We start from the raw sequence: 22,242 nt of genomic DNA on the forward strand, positions 1-22,242 counted from the left end.
AACATTCAAGGAACCAAAATGAATTCAAGTACACTCACAATTGTAACAGATGGAACTTTGGATATAATACAAAGAAATATCAGGTTCAAAAACTCACCATCAATGCTATTCACATTCAATAGATATGAACTCTGGTGTGGTCACCAACAAGACTTAGGAGAGACAAGTGCCTCCACTTCAAAATAGAAAATTAAAAAAGGATTCACCAAGTTATGCTGTCAATACTAAATATTTTGCACTCTAATACAACATCTAGAGAAGAGAGAATGTATTCATTATTTTAGTAGAAAATACAGGGTTGCTAGAATGATTTGATGTGCATTTTATTGCACACAAAAGAATGTTTAAAATAAATCTCCAAATACATACTAACAAATACAAAACAATTTCAAGGAACTAATGCCTCCAAAATCTTACAATTTTCTCAAGCAAAAATGTCATCTATTATGCATCACAACAGGGAGACCTTGCATTTATTGGTATCTGAAGTGCAATATGGAGCATACTCTACGTAAAAGAACGTATCCTCTAAAGATCATCTGCCTAACAAGCAGTTGCCGTTTGAACATATATAAAAGGTAACTTAAGTGCACCGCTCAAAGGACTCTGTCCTGAAGATCATTCATAAGACTGGATGCAAAAGAAGTCAGCTTTTTCCCAGTTTCGCCAGCAATGTCTTTAAGAGAGGATAAGTCATGTGAAGCCTGAAAGGCAATTAAGGCAAGTATTGAAACATAGCTTTAGCAAGAGAATAAAGCATAAGCTGCATAACTATAATAATAGATTGATAGTTAGTAATTAAACATCAAACATTCTAATGCCACTGTATGATCTTATAACAAGGATAAACCTCAAAGGATATAAAGGTGATGTAAAATAAGGTAGTATTGCAGAGTACCTGGAGAGAGATTCGATTGATGAGATCAGTTGCAGTCAGGTCAAACTCAGAATCATCCCCATCATGTCCAAAAAAATCAGCACTTGATATGGCTGATGAATTCTGGATAAGGAAAAATGTAGAAAATGAGCTGGCTATAACAAACACTCCTCCATTAGTTACAAAGGACAGAAAGAAGAGACAAGTTAATGTGATCTGGCCCTACCATTCCCAATTTAAGTAACACAAACAAAAATGAAACAGAAAAAAAGGTTCAAGAAGTGAACCAGACAAACTAAAAGATTGTAGACATTGTAAGTAACATCATAATAAGGTAAAGTACATACTGAAAACTTCTGCAAGGAAACCTTTGCCTCCCTGTCACTGTCTTTAACCTGATCTCCAAAAAATTGGGCTGATGAAATAGACTTAGCATTTGAAAACTTCTGCCTTGCTTCATTACCTTCCTGGATCTGAAGAACACAAGACAATATTGAGATATTCTCAAATCTAGGTTGGAAACTAAATCCTAATAAAAGATTGAACTACAATATCTAGGAACTTCAAAATGATGCAGATGCATGGGCAAGAGATAAATAGTATGAATCCAGTTCAGAAAAGTAAAAAATGGAGAGAAGTTCCTTTGAAAGTAAACATTCGAGGTTCATCTAATGCATTGACTGTATTGACAATGGAAGATATTCAGTGATTCAGATCCACCTAGCTTGTTAGTGTAAAAACCCAATTTCATTTTTCCTCCAAATATACGGATCTTGATGTTATTCAGTAAATACAACAAGTAAAAAGAATTGATCCTTGAAGCCTTTAATCATAAACACAGTTCTTCCTAATCATCATTTCTCATTCTTTGAAATGCAAGTCATTGGCAACTCAAGAGCAAAGTAAAATTACAACCAGTGATGTATAAAGCTATGATTTGATGAAAAAGAGCAAATCATTAAAATAACTGCACAAGAAAGTGCATGTGTTACTGGATAACAAAGGAAAGAAAGGTTTCTGTTAATGGCTTCCAAAACAGCAATATAATGATAATTTTACAAATGATAGCCCATGCCTTCATTCAGCAAATTAGAAAAGAAGACCTCTATGAGGAAGACAGCGAGATGAAAGGCATGAAAGAAACAATCAAGGTGGAAAATCAAAAGAACAACTAAAAACAGATTATTGCTGAATTAGATAATACGACAAATATGCACATAGAAGTGAAAGAACAGAACAAATAGAGATGTGGACTAATCATATAAAATTGTTTTAAAAGAAATTAAGAACTCAATCAACCTTGATCACATAAATTATTAACTTAACAGTGTCTTTCACTATGATCAATACAGCTACAACAAACCAGGCATATGGAAAGCTCAGCGACCTGAATACTAGCCTTTTTTTTAATTTCTAAGAAAACCATTAAAGTCAAATCTTATAAAAGCACCATCATTCACCTGAACTTTTGGAGTTGAACTAGATTTTTTTTCAAACCCATAGTCCATGCCAAAGTCTGCAAAGAAACTTGAGGCCTTTGGTGGAGCAACATGATTAATCACTTGCCCTCCACCAGGTCCAGTCCCACCAGATTGTATGCTCTCCACATATTCAAACCTGGAAGGCAACGATGAAGCAGATCTTGTATTGGAATCAGATGATGAAGTAGCAACTGGAGTCGGCTCTTCAGGCTTCTGCTCATAGAGACTTTCATTTGGCTGCATCAGATAAAATTTGTAAAAGAAGATTGGTATCTAGAATCAGTAATAATGTGCACTGTGTCTAAACATAATTCCAAAGAATGACCTTTGTCGTAAGCTTTCGGACACCAAGCCCCCCAGTCTTACTTCCGATCTTCTTTCCACCAACAGACTTTTTAGCAGAACCCAAAACTGCTGAACGGATAGGAGCTCTAGGTGAAGGGGGATTGGAAGGTTCCAGGACTTCATGCTTTCCACTTAAATGGTCTATCACTGAATTCGGAAGCTTTAAATCAGGAAAGTCATCTGCAGCACGTGGTGACTGAGATGCAACAGGTGATGAAGGAAATACAGAGTCATCTGAAGCAGCTCTAGCAACTTCTTTGGAAAGCATCTGCCTGTACAACTCAGCAGCTCTAGATGTATATTTTGCCTCAATTTTTCCACCATCTGTCCACCCATGCTGCTTAAAGAAAACCTGTGCACGGTTGTTTCCACCAAATGCCATCATCTTCAGCTGCTCGGGACTCCATGAATCTAGATTTGTAGACCTGGAAGTAATAACCAAGCAGTTAAATTAGAACCTAAAAAAATTCAAAATTAACTTGTCATGGAAATATTTCAGAAACCAGCGAGTTTATTCACTAACGGGATTAACAAAATAATTATATCTGATCAAGCTGCAGAATTGATGTGGCAAGCATATAAACATTTCATCTATAAGAGATAAGGCATTTCATTAGAAGGAAAATGACAATAAACGCAAAGGGTGGCCCAAACAAATGGCTTTCTTAAAAGATATACAGTAAATTTTAAGGTCAACCACATGCAGCCATGCCCTCTTATAAAAATAATCCAGTATGGAACCTCATGCAACAAATCTATCACAAAGATTCTCTAGCCTGCACTGTCTATAAACAATTCAGTACCATAATAGTAAATCTTTGTCATGTTTTGTGATATATGTACATACAGGAGTTTCACGGGCCACAAACACCAATCAGTATCCATTTTGACATCAACATCGTTATTTCCACAGATCTACATTGCGTCTGCAACCAGAGAACAAGAAAAAGGCTCTTTTGATGCTCCAAAATTAAGGATCTCCATAACCAGCCTTCCAATTAGCTAAAACCAAACAAAAATTACTCACAAAACAAAGCATCTTTACTAAATTTACAGATCACCTAAAATTTTATCAGAAACCAATTCATGAATCCCCAATTTGAATTAAGACGAGAGTCATATAAACAACTTCCACAATCATTCACATCCATTTTCGATTGTTCATCATTGTCATCATAGCAATCCAATCACAAGCCTAGTTCAGACAAAATCACAAAAATTTAGTCCAAAAACAAAAAGATCTGAACCTGACGAAGCTGATATGAACGCCAAGGCCACGGTGGACAGCCGAGCAGTCAAGGCAGAGAAAGATCCCGTACGTCACCGACGCCCACGTAGGGTTCTTCGCATTGCAATCGAAGCAAACCTAAAACACAGATCAAAATCAAACACAATGGCATTCAAATCACACCAAACAAAAAAAAAAAAACACACCGAAACCTCAAAATCACAGCAACCAGATCAAGATGGAGAAGGAGAGGAAACCATCACCTTGTTCTCGGACCTGGATTTGAGCTTCTTGAAGACAGCGTTCTTGTCGGGAGCCATCGTCGACGCGAGAGATCTCTCGAGAGAGAAAGAGATGGAGGAGAAGGATTTGGGAAGAAGAAAGAGATATAATGCCCGAGACCGAGAGGTGTTCGATGAAATCTCGCATTCACTTTCATTTACTAACCAACGGTTGGTGTTATAAATATTTGCGTATATACCCCTTGAAAGTTTTGTATTCCTTTATTAATGCTCTTGAATGTGTGATTTTTATTTTTTTTCTCAAAATTATCTCTAGGTGTCCATCTTGAATTTCAATCTACCGAAACTGGCCTTCTCAGAGTGTTACTTTTCTGAAAAGTCCCCATATTTTGAAAGATTTACTTTTTAATCATTATTTTTTAGTTTAATTAACTTTTTTTATTTTTTTCTCATACAACCATGGAAAAGAATTGATTATTCAGCACATGCCCTCACTGTACAACACGGGGTTTAAACAATAACCTCGCACCCACAACCAAGCACTTGTTACCATCATTGCATCCACCGAGACTCAAACTCAAAATCTCTTAAATTTCTCATGTTCGTTTTTCTCAATGGATCAATATTATTGGGCAATAAGCCTTTCGGTATCTCATTTGATTTCTTTCTCCATGCCCAACAAGGATACCCTCATCCCTAACAATTTTCACTAGGGGAATTGATGAGTTCATATAATAGAAAAAAGAAAAAGAAAAAAAAAAAACTTTTTATCAAAATTTTACTTTGTGGTCATACATTATTATTAAAATTATTCACGTGTTTCTGTCATAGATTATTATAACCCCTTGATATTAAGAAGGCCAGGTTAAAAGATTCAACTACAAATGCTAAGCATACCCTAGAGTTCTTAGATTTTCCACCAGTATAAGCAATACTGAGGAGTCGACATTTAGTTAGGGAGGTAGTCCACCCAGCGTGCCCCTTCATCCCCTCCCTATGATTCTCTTAGGGTGTTATTTTATGTTTTCTTTTGTTTGTTGTTGTTCCACTACTAGTGGGCTTCTCTATTATGTCCTCTTTGTCCCCTATTGTTTGTCTATTGTTTGTCTGTATTTCTCGGTGGTCTATCATTTTTTAAAAAATAATAATAATAATCATTTTTTCAAATTTAAGATTTATAAAACATATTTTGAAAAAAAATATTAAAAAAATTAAAAAAAAGTTATAAATCTATTATCATGCTTTTTCAAAATTTATCGGTAGATACTGTTTGCATATATTTAGTTGTGTATTTCTTAACTGTTTTTAACTTTTGGCACTTTACAGGCATTAAAAAATTTATATTAGTTATTTATTAATAAATGAAAATGAATCCAAGAGAGTGTTTGTTTGGAAGTATTTGGTTTTACTTGTACATGTGTTGGGTGATTTTTACAACACAAGTATACGCTATCACAAACAAGTAATATAATGATAATTGATAAGAAAGTATCGTCCCATGTAGGGCGTAACCATCCCCTCCGCACGGGAGACACCATTTTTCAGGCAATATAAGATTTTATGGTTTAGTTTTTTCTATACTTAAATTAATGTAAAATAAACTATTTAGACACATAAAAGTGTATAATGTGGTTATGCTTAAGTGATTAGTGGGTCTACCTATAAAGCATGTGATCCTAACCCACCCAAGTTCAAATCTTCCTTAGTGCATGTATTTTTAATATGTCTACTCAAATTTTGATTATATTAGCACATTATTCTTCATTTAAAATAATTATTTTGTTGGATTTTTTTTATTTTTTTATTTTTTTATTTTTTTTATGTTTTGCCTTTAAGCTTTAACCCCTCCTACCATCGAGTCATGGTTCTGTCCCTGGTCCCATGAGGATTGAGTTTATTAATTACCGAAATTACTAACCCTAATTCTATTTGATTAATGATATTGAAGAGATTTAATTTAAAAAATCTAATTCAAGGACTAGAGATAGATAGTTAGATGAGAGGGAATCAATGTCAAGAGATTCTAAGGTTTCCGAGTTTACCTAGACTAATTCCACCCAGATCATCTAGTTTAATTAATCAATGTTTTTTTTCTTATGTTGTCATCAAATTTTCCTAAATTACATATTGATCTTTCTCAAGCATCAATAGCATATTCCATTAGATAAGTTAACATCATCTTTGAGAAAACTATGAACCTATGGAACTTATTAAGCTTTAGAAATTTATAATGATGCATACAATCTCATAAATATCTCTATCTTATGATGATTGTACGATATTTCAACTAAGACTTAATTCAATTATCACCTCTTGGTCTCAAATCAAATTACTAACCATGCAATTTGTGATCAAGCAATCACAAGCATTAAGCATAGATTAAAATAGCCAATATAGTCTTGAAACAAGCATCAATTAAATTAAACAAACATAAATCTAGGTTTTCACAGTCAGGCTACATCGAAGCCCTATAAAAAGGTATTTAGAACATAATAATTGCAAAACTTGACATATTAACAAGGTTTATAATCAAATAAACAAAGAAAAACTAAATACTAAAGCTTGACGATAAATCCGAGCTGAATCTTTGCTCCTGACCTTTTGATCTCCGAAATTCTTCTCCCCTTCATCTCAAACCCTAACTTCTTTTATAACTTGAAATTGGGGTAGCACCTAGGCGCCAAAGACTGTAGCGCCTAAGCGCTATAGTTTCTGTTTTTCACCTCTTTATGCTGTAGCGCCTAAATGTTGCATGCTAGTGCCTAGGTGCTAGATTTTTTGTTTTGCTTGTTCCTTCTTTATTGAAACTTTGCTCTTATCTTCTCAAATTTTGTGCTTTCTATATGTTTTTCCTTCAAATCATTCTCTTTCTTTCCTACAATGGAATAACAATAAGATTAGCTAGGAGTAAATTTGGTTAAAAATAATTCACATTTCATGCACCTTGAGTTAAAGAAAGTCTATATAATTTAGTGCAAAACCCATCAAAATGAAGTTACTTTACTTTAACAAATCCTTTGTTTGTTTGGGTGTATTTGTAAACCCTGATATAACTGGATTTACACTATAGTCCTCATTTGGGTGTATTTGGTTTTACACCCAAATTGGACGTAAAACCAAATTTGCGAAAATCAACCTCAGGGCAGGCGTTCTTTCTAGCTTCTCATGAGACTTGTTGTCGTCCTCCGCTCACATTGCCAGATCTCCCACGCAAGAGTATCATTCTCTTCGTTCACTCCAATTGATCTCCCATGAAAGAGCATCGTCCTTCACTCTTCCAGGAGATTTCCTGTGGGTGCTCCACTCATGCATCAAGGATTGTTACACTTGAAGATCTTGTACGAAAGCATCATCTCTATCCTCTATTTGCACAATTAGATTTCTACAGGAGAGCAGCATCTCATTTTGTGATCGTATTGGCAAAATCCTTGCAAGAAAGCATCTTCATCATCCTCTATTAAGTTCTAGTAATTGGATACACCTTCCTCAAGATTTTTCTTAGATTTTTTTGTTCTTACTCTAATTTTTCTAGTTTTTCTAGATCTAATTATATTTGTTTTGATTTTATGCATTCTTCTTTGCAGATCTTCAACAGTGAATTAGATCTTTACTAAGCCTTGAAGTTTTCCTTCATATTTCTTGTTTTTCAGCTTAAGGTAACTAATTTTTCTGATGTTTTAGATATCCACACTGAGATCTTTGTAGATCTGGCCTTTTTCATGCTTATTGGTATATTTTTCTCCCAAAATCATTTTTTTTGTACATATTTCTGCTAAAAATCGTGCTATATGTGTTTATTTTGATTTGTTATTGTGATATACTTTCCTTGTTTGTATGGTTAAGCAAAGAGTTGTAGGTTTGGATGAACATCTTGAACTATCTATTCATTAATTTCTAATTATTGTGAAATCTTAATATGATTCTCTTATTATGTAGCAATCTATGCTACATCTATCTGAAAGAACAATCAATTGATTAGGTTTACTGAATCATGAAAAATTGGAGAGGTTGTAAGTAGATAGTTTAGAAAAAATCTGTGTTGATTGATATATATCTATATATATATGATTTTTCATGAATTCTCAAATATCGTAGAACATAATGGGATATGATGAGATAGAATGCAATAGAAGGAATGGAATGGGTTACCTACTCCTTAAGGTCAAAGCAAGCCCTTTAATTTAATTCTTCATTCTTTAATTAGAAATTAATCAAATCTCCCTAGGTAGGATTCGAACCTACAACCAATCAGTTAACAACCAACAACTCTACTGAGCTACTGAGGAACAACGGGAGATTCGACCTCATAGAGTTCAACTCCTGTTCTCAACCCATGAACAATATGAGTCTGAAACTTCCTTCGCAACTCTCGGAACTTTATATATCTAATGATATAAATGCCAAACTTTATTTTGTTTAACAAATAATGTATTTAAAGGAAAGGATCATGTATTTATTATCAGTATTTATTTTCAAGTGACTTGTACTAATGAAATGAAAGCTATATCTTTTTTAGTGAAGGATGAAGAGCTCAGAATGTATTGGGCAGAAGATTTTTTTGAATCAGTGGCTAACTAAGGAGGAGGGTCTTGAGGGCAAAATTAGACACACTAGAAGCTAATTTCTGCATATTACTTTGGACTTATTGATGGCTTGCAATGTTGGAATGGTTTATTATTTTAATTTAGTTTATGTTGGTGACTATGAATAATGAATTGGTTCAACCTTGGTTTATGTCTTAAGCCTTGTTGATTTAACCTTGTGATTGTTAGTAAGCAACTAACTTTGTTGATTAGTTTATCTTATGCCTTGTTAGATTTAGCCTTGTGATCATCTTATGCATGTGGTTGTTAGTAATGAAGTATTTTATAATTATTATGGCTTATTAAAATTGTTTTTTAGTTGGTCTATTGCTTTGGATTATTTTTTTTTTTATTTTGATTATGTTTATTATTTGATTATGTTTCTTTTTTTAGTTTGTCTTGCTTCTGGGACATGTTGAGTATGAAGCATTGAAACTAGAACTATCATCAGTCCTTGGTGAGGAGATCTTTCTCCCAAATGCAGCCATCTTCATGTCACTTTCCTCCCACTTCTAATGTTTTTGAAAGTGAATGGATGTTGTATATAATTAGATGTGTATTTGAGCTGAGCCGTTTGTGAGAGGCTTGGTGTTCGGCTCGATAAGGGCTCGTTCAGGTTCAACTCATATTGTAAACGAGCCAAGCTTAAGCTTCATTTTCAAGCTTGATTAATAAATGAGCCAAGCTTGAGCAACCAAAAGCTCAGTCTATTTTAGCTAGCGAACACAACTCACGAACACAACTCGTGAACAAGCTCGTTTATAAGATTGATTGTGAGCTCATTTATATATATATATATATATATATATTACATTAATATATATATATATATATACATGTATATTAAGGTGTATATGTGACCATGTCGGTGTTGTCATTATTATTATTATTATTATTATTATTATTATTATTACTTGAGTCACATATAGGCTGTAAATGGACCAATGCGTTCGTTAAAAGCTTGGCTCGGCTAGTTCATTTAGCTAAATGAGTGATTCACAAGCTTAATTATTGAACTTGTAAGATAAGCGAGCCAAGCTTGAACACCACCAAGCTCGGCTTGTTTATTGCATAATTAAAAACTTGTTTATAAGAATCATTAAAAGACTAGTTTATAGTATCATTTACAATTTTATTTGCAACAATAATTAATATATTCATTTATAGTGTAATGAGCAATCTTATTTACTAGATCGTTAACAATATTACAAAAACAAATTATACATAGTTACATCCCAATGTTTATTTTGTTATTATTGTAATTATTTGTTAACTTTTTTTTTTTTGGAAAAGAGCTACCAAAGTAGCTAATTATTATTAAACAAAGCAAAAGGACATACAAAAAAACAAAATGCAACAACACCAAAAATAGATAACTCTAAGGACAGAAATAACATCTCAAGAACTACAAATAGCAAAATCAGAGAAAAAGAACAAAAGACAAAAACTTAAAAAAGAAAACCAACTTGATTGATCAGCTTCATAAGCAACTTTGATTTCTCCAAGCCCTTATGAAAAAGAGAAAGAAAGATAAGTCGATCGGATCCCATGACCAGCCAAAGCTGTAGCGATTCTGTTCCAATTTTGAATTTGAGGTTGATTCAATTAATGCAGAAGCAGCCGAATATCATCCAAAATATTTTTGGCGCCATTGAACAAGGTCCTCCGAAAGATGAAGAACCTTCCAAAGTTCATCAAAACTGATATAAATGTTAGAGCATTTCTCCCTTGAATCTTTGAATTGGAGCAAAGTCAAGTTTAAAGCTCTCATTTCCATTTCCATTTTTCCTTCTATACAACTTGGGTAAGATCCTACACAACATACATTAGCATTAGAATCAATGAAAATAAAACCTAGACCACCCTTACTTGTTGCAACATTCCAAGCAACTGTAGTAAAAATACCCATATAGCCGGGTTTTAGTCTGTTTTGCATGAGGTAATTCTGCATTTTATAGTTTCCAAAACACATAGAAACTCTTTGACATGTTGCACTGCCAAATTGGCAGTTTGAATCACATCTAGGTTCTTCTGTCTAAAGATACAATCACACCAGGCAATACGATCCACTAAAATAATCTTAATATCAGAAAGGTCCTCCACCTTCTTCCAAATTTGGTTGCTTATATAACACTGTCTAAAGAGATGATCACTAGTTTCCAAGACAAGATCACAAAACACACAGAAATCTGGAGTACCAAGATATAAATGGTATAAATAATCATAAGTCTTAATCTTACCTTGAATCAAAAGCCAGATGGAAGATTTTGTTCTAGGAGCGACATTAAGTTTCCAAATATTTGATCAACCACACCACTCCTGATCCTCCAGGTGCTTGCTATTTAAAAACTTATAGACATTGGAAGAAAGCTTGTTACCTTTAAACTCATGAAACCAAACCCAGTGATTGACTTCATCATTATTAGTCTTCCCATGGCAGGTAATAAGAGAATTAAAATTAGTGCCAAACATCATATTGAGAGCGTCCAAATTCCAAGTAGTATTGACTAATAGGCTATCAATTTGAAAATTGTCAACATTGACATCCATATTTAAATAAACAGGTTTGTAAGCAATGGGTATTTCAAACATCCAAGGGTGGAAAAGGAAAGAAGTAATTGTAGGATTAAGACAATTGATCCACAAGAAAGGTTTTAAAACATCAATATTTAAGCATAAACCTTTAAAGAAATCTGAGCAATTTGAAGAAGCTTTATTAGACCAAAAATTATGATCACCATATTTCATGTAAAGGATATCAATTTACAAAAGGTGATGGTATTCCAATTTACCATAGGCATACCATTACCTTTATCATAGTTTTCCCACAAGAATTTCGTAGAGATCTGAGAAATCCTAGAGAGAACAGAATCAAGAATGGGGTAGACAGAAAGATAATAAGTAGGAGTGGCCATCAGGATACTATTAATAATGACAGCTTTACCAGCTTTAGACATCTTAGCCTTGCCCCAATCTACAACAGCCGCATTAAGACGGTTTATCATGAAATTGAAATGGGAAATGGCTAGATGCTTGAGAGAGATAAGAACCCCTAAATAAGTGAAAGGCATTTTGCCTTGTTTAAAATTTAATATATAGCAAATTCTAGCGGAAACTCGTCTGTTATACCAACTTGGAAAATAGACCTCCGATTTGTTTTGATTGGGAATCTTACCAGAAATTTGATCATAAAGGTTTAAACATAAGCAAATATTTCTGGCAGACTTTCTAGAAGTTGTCGTGACAAGAATAAGATCATCAGGATACATAAGGTGTTTGAAATTATAAATCAAATTGTTTGAGAAACTAGCAATGAGCCCAAGAGTACGTTCTAGCATGATTCAAAATAGCAATAAGGTTCTCAGCCACTAAAATAAAGATATAAGGAGAAAGCGGATCTCCTTATCTAACTCCCCTCGAGGGGTGAAACCATCTAGAAGGGTTCCCATTGATAAGGAGAGAGAAAAAAGTAGCTTCATGACAGTATCTAACATAGGAACCCAGATGCTAGGAAAATTCATTTTGATTAAAGTGGCCATAATAATATCCCAATTAAGAGAGTCGTAGTCCTTTTTAATATCCACTTTGACTAACATCCTGGGGGGATGGTCCTCTCCTGATTGATAGAATGAATCATTTCTTGAACTGCTATAATATTATCAACAGGAGAACGACAAGGCATAAACCCACACTGCTCTTTTCCAACCAAGTTATCAATCACTTCCTTAATACGATTGGCAAGAATCTTAGTAACAATCTTATAAGCCACATTACAAAGAGAAACTGGGTGAAAATCAGAAGCAAATTTAGGGTGCTCATATAGGTTATTCCCCAGGCTCTAGGCATCACAGCATTGTCAAAGAAATAATTAATGGTTGGCACTAAATGATTCTCAATATCTTTCCAAAAAATTTTTGTAAAACTCCATATTCATACCATCTTAACCAGGAGACTTCCCCTCAGGTAAGGAGAGAAGAGTAGTGAAAATCTCATCTCTAGTAACTGACCTACTGAAAAAAATCTTTTGAGAATTAGAAATAGTAGGCAGATCATTGGGGAGAGACTCCAAAACCAAGTCAAGAGACCTGGAATCAGAGTTCCTCCAAAGAATAGAGAAATGGTCCGGAAAAATAGTTTCTATTTGCTGAAAATCATTAGAGAACCTGTCATTATTATCAAAAATATTTGTAATGGAATTATGATGTCTACGAATCCTTACACTTCTATGAAAGAAGGAAGAATTCATATCCCCACCCATAATCCATTTTAATCTAGATCTTTAAACCCATCTACTGTGATTTTGTCTCAACAAAGCTCTATATGTATTCTATAAGCTTCTGAAAAGATCTGAGTCTAAATTAGAGCTTAACCTATCACTGACCTCTAGAGCCTGGAGTTGAACTTCAATGTTTTTAATTTCCTGATCAAGAGCACCCGGACCATATTGTCTAATAGAACAGACTCCTCTCCTAACCTGAGCCAAAACATGATAGAAAGCATGCATTGGATTAGAATGAGCATTACGAAAGGGCTTTATGGATTTCAAAAATGTAACTAGCATGCTCCAACCAATAATTTTCAAAGGGAAAAATTCTACGAGAGGCAATATTCGCTTTAGCAATACTGATTAACATAGGAGAATGGTCAGAAAAAATATTAGGTAAATACTTGGGATGGATGGTAGTAGAATAAGTTAACCAGTTATCATTAACCAAGAATCTATCAAGACAGGCCCAACGTCTCGCAAGACCACGCTGACCATTACACCAAGAGAAAGTCACTACAGAAAAACTGACATTAAGAAGAGAGTTGCCAGAGATAAAATTATAAAAATAATAAACCTTTCTGGTATAGTAATTAAAATTATTTCCTTTGTGATCAGCAGACGAGGTAATTGCGTTGAAATCGCCCAGCAAAATCCAATTAAAATAAAGTTTTGAAATTTACGATAATTCTTTCCAAAGTTTTTGGTGCAATTGGATGTGTTGGGCATTATAAACCACTGAAATGATCTAAGGATCATCTATAGAAAAAGAAAAAATTAAATGAATGGCACGACAAGAATGGGCCACCGGAGATATCCTTCCTAAGTGTTTGAGCCAAAAAAATAATAATCCCTCCAAAATAGCCTTCCGCCGGAATTGCAACCCAATTCCAAAACTTAGCAAATTTACTGCAAAGATGGGAAACCATCTCATCATCTACTTTGGTCTCCACCAGGGCAATGATATCAAGTATATTTTCTTTCATAAGCCTCTTTAACCTATTGAGCTTATCTTTGCTTGTTGATCCCCTGCAATTCCACCCAAGAATATAAAGCTTTCCTGATATTAGCATCAAAATTATCAAATAATCAGTCCACATAAAAGCTCAAAATATAGCAACAAAAGAGGAGCCAAAAACAAGGAATTAAATAGAGGGAAGTTGAGGACGAGATATCCAAATAGGGTCGATCCCATCATCACTGTCCCCATGTCTTCCCTTCTTCTGAGAAATAAACTGCAACGTGCTTCCTTTTTAGGCTAAAGATTCCTTCCTAATTCCCTCCTAAATTTGCCGAGGGTGGTGGAGTCTTCTATTTTATCATTCATTTTAATATCTTCATCAGAGTCCTCAGATTCTTCCATAGAATCCTCTGAGAAATCTGAGCCCTCTTCGTCTTCGGAAAGAATAACTTCTAGTTTGTCAACAACCCGTTAGTGCTTGACGATGTTAGTCTCGAGATTCTCCGGCGGGTCATCTATACCCATAAGAAGCTTTAGAGAAGACTTTTGCTCTGCGGGAGAAGTAACCGACCCTCTTGCAATCTTCTTTTTCTAAGAAGAAACAGTGGCGAGCATCTGACCAGCAACAAAACTTGAGGCCTCAATTAAAACTTTCTTCCCTTTTTTGTCTTGTTTGGATGGGCCTTGGATTCTTGAGATTCCATCAAATGTGCCTTCCCTTGAGCCTGTGAAAAAGAAGGAACATTAGTACTAAGGTCAAGTACGGCTTTATTGGGAAAAGTAAAAGGTCTCGAACTGCCAGAAGAATGGTGTGACAGGCCACCACGCGCTCCACCGCGAGACCAAGTGCCTCCAAGCGTCCCACCCACTCTTCCTTTGCCCTCCACGTGTTGAGCATCTAAATCAATGGTGGGATTAGCCTCATCACGAGTCAACCGAACAGCCGGGAAAACATCATCCCTACCCGCTTAATGCACGTGCTGAAGAGAACCCAGCACCTTTGCGACCCTTTCCCTTGTTTCTTCGGCGGGTGGCGAGCATCAAGGAGCCAAACTCCGTTTCCTGGTTAACCTCTTTTACCTCTCTCTGAGCTAGAGCCTCAACTGACTGAGCTGCTACTAGCCTGACCTATGATCCCTTCGGATTTGACCTAGAAATGTTTGGTAGGTTGCCTCCAACTGAAGCTTCCTCCATTATCTGGCCCTACAGTGAGCTTCCAGGTCGGGGCTGCAACTGGTAGCTCCATGACAGATGAATCCACATATGTAACAAAAAGTTGGTAATCTTTCATATAAGATCACTAGAAACACCTTGGTATCTCCATCCTCTAACTAGAAGCCCCTTTTCAATAGCCGGGCTAGATCTATTTCTAAGCAAACTCTATTAAAACGAACTCTTGACAGAGAAGAAGTGTACTCATCAACTTTTCAAAGTTTACCAATGGGTTCACTGATAGTTTCTAGAGATTCACCGTCCCACAATTTGATCAGAAGGTTGTGAAGCTGAAGCCATACCATCGCCCTTGTTAATTTGATGTAAGCTGGCTTAAAATATGGCTAACATGGAAACAACTGTAAAGTGAGACCATTGACTGTCCATGGGCCAGCAAAAGTAGCTGTTGTTTGGTTGAATTAGTCTCACAGCGGATTAGGAGATACCCATTTGGCATGTCCGATATATGAATAATCCCTAAGGATTTCTAGAGACCCAATAAGATAGTCTTCACCATCTCAAAAGGAGGTGACTTTCTGAAAAATTTACCATAAAGGGCGAGTTGGAAGCGCATATGAGCCCTCTGTTTCGTCTCTACATCCACCCGCACTATGTCGGACACAGTGGCTTTGAGCCTTGCTAGGATTGTCTCATCCATCAGTGTCGAGGCAACCGGATGTTTGTGAACGGCACTGGCAATGCCTGCCCATGAAGGGGGGGTGGAGGGGGTTCTCCAATGGAAGCCATCTTTCGACTCTCTAACAATTGACAATTATTTATTAACTTATTTAATGAAGATTTTAACAAGCTTGAACTCAAGCCTTACTGATTTTATAAACAAGTTTAAATGATTCTTTTCCTAAAATGATCCTCAATATCAAATTAAGTTGAGTCACGCTTGATAATGATTCATTAAATAAGCTTTAAATGACCTTTTACTAAATAAAAAAATAAAAAATAATCAAGACTTAATCAAGCTAACGAGTCAAGTCTAAGCTTCGAATTTTCTTAACAAGTTAAGCTCAAGCATGAAGCTCGAAATAAGCTCAATTAGAGCTCGAGCTCGATTAAAATAATAATTAGCCAAGCTTGAGTCTAACAAATGAAGCTTGAAGGAAGCTCAGCTAGAGCTTGAGCTCAATTAAAATAGTAACAAGTCAAGGTTGAACAAAGCAAAACTCGGCCCGGCTCGGCTCATTTAAAGCCCTGATAATTCTTGAGGATGTGTTTAACTGTGTGAACAATATGTTTTCCATTCATTTATAATGATGCTAGCTTTTTTCCATTAACGGTGAGCACAAGGCACAAGAACAAGTTACCATTGAATTGTAAAATGTTTGCATATATTGATGCTTTTGTACATATTGAATGAAAATATTAAGTAAGGCTATTTAATATTGAAAATTTTATATAATAAAATCTACTTAGTGAAAAATTTAATAATGAAAATTTAATAATGAAAATTTAATATTATCTAAAAATAATAAATAAGGCTATTTAATGAAAATAGTTTTGCCCTTTAGACCTATTTTCTGGTAAACAAATAAAACACTATTAGTAAAAGTCGAAACTAGAATTAATAATAAATTTTTTTTAACCAATTAAATGTTAATAACAATTACATCAATATAGTAACAATTAAAAATAATAAATTTAAAAATATAACAATAATGTAGAAATTAATTTAATGAAAATTTAATATTTAAATTGATTAATATAATAATTACATTAAAAAAATAATCTCCATTGCCATAAAAAATAAAAAAATAATTTTAAAAAAAATTGGTATACAAAAATCAGGTGTTTGGGGGTAATCTCACCTTAAGTGCCCGCATCTCTTAATATTAGCAATTACTTATTTATAAATCCCAAGAATTTAATAACGGACCGGTTGACGAACCGGTTGGCTAACTGATTCGCGGTTCAACTGGTCCAACCGGTTCAACCGGCCGGTTTAATAATTTCTTTTTTTTTAATTTTTTTAAATGCATAAAATAAAAAATTCATAAAATTATAAAAAAATCCAGAAAAATCAGAAAACAAATGGAGAAAAATATTATGCCAAACAAAATAATTTTTCTCAAACATTGGCTTGCATTTGTAATCATTGTTATTAGCAATTAAAGAGCATCCAAAACATTAAGCCTAAGCCAAATAAAAGAATCAAATGATTAAGCGAACGTCTCTGTTTTCATTTTCCTTTTTTTTAATAAAATAAAAATCCAAAAGTAAATCTCACAACACATTCATGAATTCCACATATATAAATATAACCTAAAAATAAATATTTAACAAATGATTAAATCAAGAGATAATGAACGGGCAAGGAGAACCAACAAAAGATTGGTATGCGAAGGTGAATGGGCAAGGCTGGAGAGTGCGCATGCCGGCGCTATTCGCTGCGAGGATTTTTCATCTCACCCGCGAGCTCGGCCACCGAACGGACGGCGAGACGATCGAGTGGCTTCTCCACCACGCTAAGCCTTCCATAATCGCCGCCACCGCTTCGCTTCAGTTCTCGTTACCGCCGGAGGGGATCCTGGTCTCTTCCCGCCGGTGAATTCTCACGGGCCGTACTTCACTACGATGTTCATGAGGGCGGCCATGGCGGAAGAAGACGGTGAGGTTGGGATGAATCCATGAGAGACTGGTTTAGGGTTTGTTTGTTTTAACTTGTAAAGGAAAAATCAGAGAGAAATCAAATAATTTTTATTTAAAACCGGTCAGTCCGGTCGAACCGGTTCACCGGTTCCCGGTCTAAAACCGGTTTATAACCGGTTCAATTAAAACCCGGTTCAAGCTATATGAATAAACCGGACAGGCGGCTGATTCAACCGGTTCAACCGGGAACCGGCAGCCTGTCCGGTTTTTAAAACCTTGATAAATCTTTCACAACAAACACAAAATTTTGTAATACAACATTTTTAGTTACATCTAATCAAACATCAAATTTTGCAATTACTATATTTTCAAATCTATATATTTTCCTCTACATTTATAATTACGTCTAACCAAACACTACCCATGTGAATATCATGATATTTTATGATCTATATATTATGAAAATATTAATATGGGATTTTAATTTTGTCAGTTTTCCCCTCTAAATAAGTTTTATTATGAGTTGTTTAGTAATAGATGAAAACGACAGGGTCACCTGGGATTGTGTATGAATGACCATTACTATTACTTGTATATCTATTTGTGCCATACTACACTTTTTGATAAATACAACAAACAAAGTTAGTTAGGAGTATGTTTAGGGCCAAGGATTGATCATCTAATCCTAAGCCCTCAGCCAGAGACACAGGGCTCAGTTTACAACTTGAGCTCATACTAAAAACATATTACTACCACATTTTTTTTGGGAAGAGGAGCGGGGTGAACCCATTGAGAGCCTCGGGGGACGCTGCATGAAGTCTCGAGTGGAGCAGTGAGGGACTGCAGCCACGTAGACTGAAAACCACCCGTATACAATCACTATTCATAACTCCCAGAAATGTGCCTCAACCGAGAATCGAACTCTCACCACTCGGTGAGAGCTCTATCAGTAACCCATATACCAATAGATCCGAAAGTCGTTGGCTATATTACTACCATATTATAATCAAGAGAAATTAAACTATAGCAATAAAAGTCTCATGTTAAGTGGCCCGTACCATACCGCTAACCCATGAGTTCGTTGGCCCACACCCACTTTCTAAATCCACATGTGTATAGAATTTTATATATATATATATATATAATTTTAATCTTTTAAAATATTATAAATGTAATAGATATAAAACATGTTTAGCATCTGTTTTTTTATATTATTCTATTATAATAATAATAATAATAATAATGATGAGTAGTCAAACTAGAGTTATATATATTATTCAAGAAACTAGTCTTATATTTGATAATACTTTAATTTGAAGCAAACTATTTGGTTTGTATTATATATATATATATATATATATATATATATATATATATTATAATTTTATATTCATTTTTCGTTAATACATAAAACCGAGAATTTAACTTTAATTTTATTCTAATCCAGGATTGAATTGTAATAATACAAAATGTGTGTAAAATGTCTTATCTGACATTATTAAAATAATATATAATACAAACCTACTCTCACATCAACATATATCATATAATGTGGTACTTTTAAAAAAAAAAAATTACGAAAAACTCACAACCAATACTTGCATTAAGATGTACAAATAATCATATAATTTAGACTTTTGTTTTGTTCTTAAAATCAGGAAGATAAAATTTTAAAAATAATATTATTTGTATAAAGTACACCTATTAAATAGACGGTAAGCATTGGAATCACTGACATTACAATTTTTAAGATAACTTGAATGGCTATAAATAATTTTAAAAAATTTAAATATATTTTCAGTTGACAATTTTTTAATGATGATAATTACTTTAATTTCAAAAATAAAACTTTTGACTTTATTATAAAATTGTTTAAAAGATAATTTTTGTGTGGAAATTGTTTTTAAAATGTGTAAGTGCACTAGTGACCTCTGTAATGTGCCGTGTAATCTACTTTGCTCTTTGTATATTAAAAGTATGTAATGATTTGTATCACAATTGTAAAGTAATGCAAGATATGTAACTTATTAACGCAGCATAATGTCTAAAGATTTTAGAATTTTAAATTATTTTAGTATTTTATAATTATTTTAGTTTTATTAGTTATTTAATTTTATCTAATTATCTAATATTTTATAATTATTTTAGCTTTATTTATTAGTTTATCCTCAGTCTAGCCGTCTATAAATATTTGTTTTAGGGTGTTGTGAAAGAGGATTAATAAATTGAAATTTTTATGTTTTTGTTTGCTTAATTTTAAGTGAGTTCTTGGATTAAAACTGGGTATCCGTTGCGTCACTTATTTCATCAAATAAAGTTCTTCAAACAATTTATCAGAATAAATTTGAGCAAAATTCCAAGCAAAATTTACCAAACAGCTTCAAATCAACAAACTAATATCGTAGAGTTGTAGATCAAGAGAAATTACAACTGGAAATAGTAAGATATATAGGAAATTTATCCCTCCCACTGCATATCGCCGGGGAAAGATCACCGGAGCACCAGCGGAGAGCCTTCTTCTTTATCCTTCCCTTTACCGCTCAGCACCATTCTTTTCCCCAGCACATGAGTTTGGTTACCATTCAATTCATTTGGTGCCTTATAAGTCTGTTTCACAACATATGCATTATGACCAAGTTCAATTTGGTTTATAAGAATATAGCTAATACGGTGCTTACATAACATTCCGTGTTTATATTTTTTTTAAAATTAATTAATGATGATGTTAATATTAAATGCTTATGTAGTTGTTGACATGTCTAGCAGGTGGTAACCCTAGTGGCACGTGTATACTTACAAGTAAAATGAGACTCATGCAACGATAATAAAATTGTCGGTATACATCGACATCAACTAATACTATTTTTTATTTTTATTTTTTGAAGTCTCGTTCCTATGTATTCTTGAGTTGCAATAATAAATATAAAGGATTCAAGTGTTTATATGCTTTCACTTTGTCAATATCTGTTTCTTGCAATGTAGTTTGATGAAGTATAATATACATATAATTAATATAATCACGCTTTTTAGGCTCTATTTTTGTAATATTTATTATTACTTTTTGAAATTTTAACGGATTTTTTATTTTTTTAGGCTCCTCCAATTTTTACGTGTGTGCTCTTGAATCTACAATGAAAATAAAATCAATTGCTTCTATTGATTTTAGTAAAAATTTGAGACAAATCATTTTATTACCACTAGCGTCTACCTCTTATTTTAGGGTTTTCAATGCTATTTATATCAATTAAAAAAAATAAAAAAAAAAAATTTGTGCCCGTGAACCTAGATCACACTAATCAAACTACATAAATTCTTGTGTGTTCTTATTTTTGCCTTTTGCTTTATTTAAATCTTCTAATTATTCCACAACAAATCTACACATACTCCATATTTGAACATACACTACTATATTTCACTAAATCCAACTCAAAGCAAACCCAAAATTAGCAAGAAATGACTTGGTCCAAGAACCTCCCCAAACCATTAATTTCTACATCCCAAAAATAAAAAAATAAAAATAATAATAATAAATTAATAAATTTCAACAAAAATTTAAAAAAAAAATTAAAACAAAAATAAAAAACAGTTATCCCATTCCAACTCCTCTTCCTCTCCAAACCCACAATCAAACCAACTCCTCCTCCTTGTTCCTCCTTCTTCCTCCCTTGCATGCAAACCACAAAGAACGTCCCTCAGAGCCCATCATCATGAGTCTCTCATGCATCACTTGCCGCCCACTCAGCCGGTCAAGCTCCGAGAGAGAGCCAGAGCTTGACCTCAACCTCAGCTTCGGCCAATGCTGTGGAAGCGGCGGCGGCGGTGCATGGTCACCGCGGAGCATCACACCTCCCTATGCCCATTTGAGCAAGAGCGGGCCCATTGGCCCGGCCCCTGAGTCTGTTATCAAGGCCCACCACCGCAAGGTTAGCAGCACCGCCGGTGAACCGGTGCTGCTCCGCAGTGGTGGCATGCGCAGGGACTGGAGCTTTGAGGACCTTCGCAACCGGCAAACTTCGCCGGTGCATGCATCACAGCTTGGGAGGGAAAGGAGAGGATGAATCCATTTATATATATATATATATATATTATATATATATGTAACTTAATTAATTATATATGGTTTGGGATTGGTTTATGGTGATTGTTGGTTTATCTTTTGTATATTTATTTATTTATTTATTTTATTTATTATGGGCCTTATTGTTGTTATTTTGTTTGGGTCTAATTCACATTGATTTTTTTTTTTCTTTTGAGAAAATTTTCATTGATTTTTTTGGGTATTATTGAATATTGCTGTGTAGAGATAATGAGAATTTATATTAGGGAATAAATAGAATTCAATAGAGTTACAAATTCAACAAGGGGTGGTGGCGCAGTTGGCTAGCGCGTAGGTCTCATAGCTACCTTGAGTTATCCTGAGGTCGAGAGTTCGAGCCTCTCTCACCCCA

At 34.3% G+C, this 22,242-nt stretch overlaps 2 protein-coding genes and 1 non-coding gene across 4 annotated transcripts; 2 read left to right on the forward strand and 1 right to left on the reverse strand.

Moving 5' to 3' along the window:
• Nucleotides 1-253: 253 nt before the first annotated feature.
• Nucleotides 254-4,358, reverse strand: LOC120272560 (probable ADP-ribosylation factor GTPase-activating protein AGD8). Of its 2 annotated transcripts, none has more exons than XM_039279414.1 (7): nucleotides 4,195-4,358; nucleotides 3,951-4,069; nucleotides 2,684-3,128; nucleotides 2,338-2,595; nucleotides 1,225-1,350; nucleotides 899-1,000; nucleotides 254-704 (listed from the first exon to the last, which is right to left on the reverse strand). In XM_039279414.1, exons 1-7 carry the CDS (start codon nucleotides 4,249-4,251, stop codon nucleotides 597-599), a joined length of 1,215 nt encoding a protein of 404 aa, XP_039135348.1. In that variant the 5' UTR covers nucleotides 4,252-4,358; the 3' UTR covers nucleotides 254-596. The 2 variants fall into 2 exon arrangements, with proteins under 2 accessions (XP_039135348.1, XP_039135349.1); XM_039279415.1 differs by lacking the exon at nucleotides 4,195-4,358 and adding an exon at nucleotides 3,551-3,629.
• A 17,143-nt stretch (nucleotides 4,359-21,501) lies between these two features.
• On the forward strand, nucleotides 21,502-21,852 carry LOC120271530. Its single transcript, XM_039278220.1, has one exon. The coding sequence runs from the start codon at nucleotides 21,502-21,504 to the stop codon at nucleotides 21,850-21,852; it is 351 nt and encodes a 116-aa protein (XP_039134154.1).
• A 303-nt stretch (nucleotides 21,853-22,155) lies between these two features.
• Nucleotides 22,156-22,242, forward strand: TRNAM-CAU. Its single transcript is given in 2 exon segments — nucleotides 22,156-22,193; nucleotides 22,207-22,242. It is a non-coding gene; the product is annotated as a tRNA-Met (tRNA).

Source organism: Dioscorea cayenensis, chromosome 11 (assembly GCF_009730915.1).
Source record: "Dioscorea cayenensis subsp. rotundata cultivar TDr96_F1 chromosome 11, TDr96_F1_v2_PseudoChromosome.rev07_lg8_w22 25.fasta, whole genome shotgun sequence".
Classification (NCBI taxonomy): Eukaryota; Viridiplantae; Streptophyta; class Magnoliopsida; order Dioscoreales; family Dioscoreaceae; genus Dioscorea; species Dioscorea cayenensis.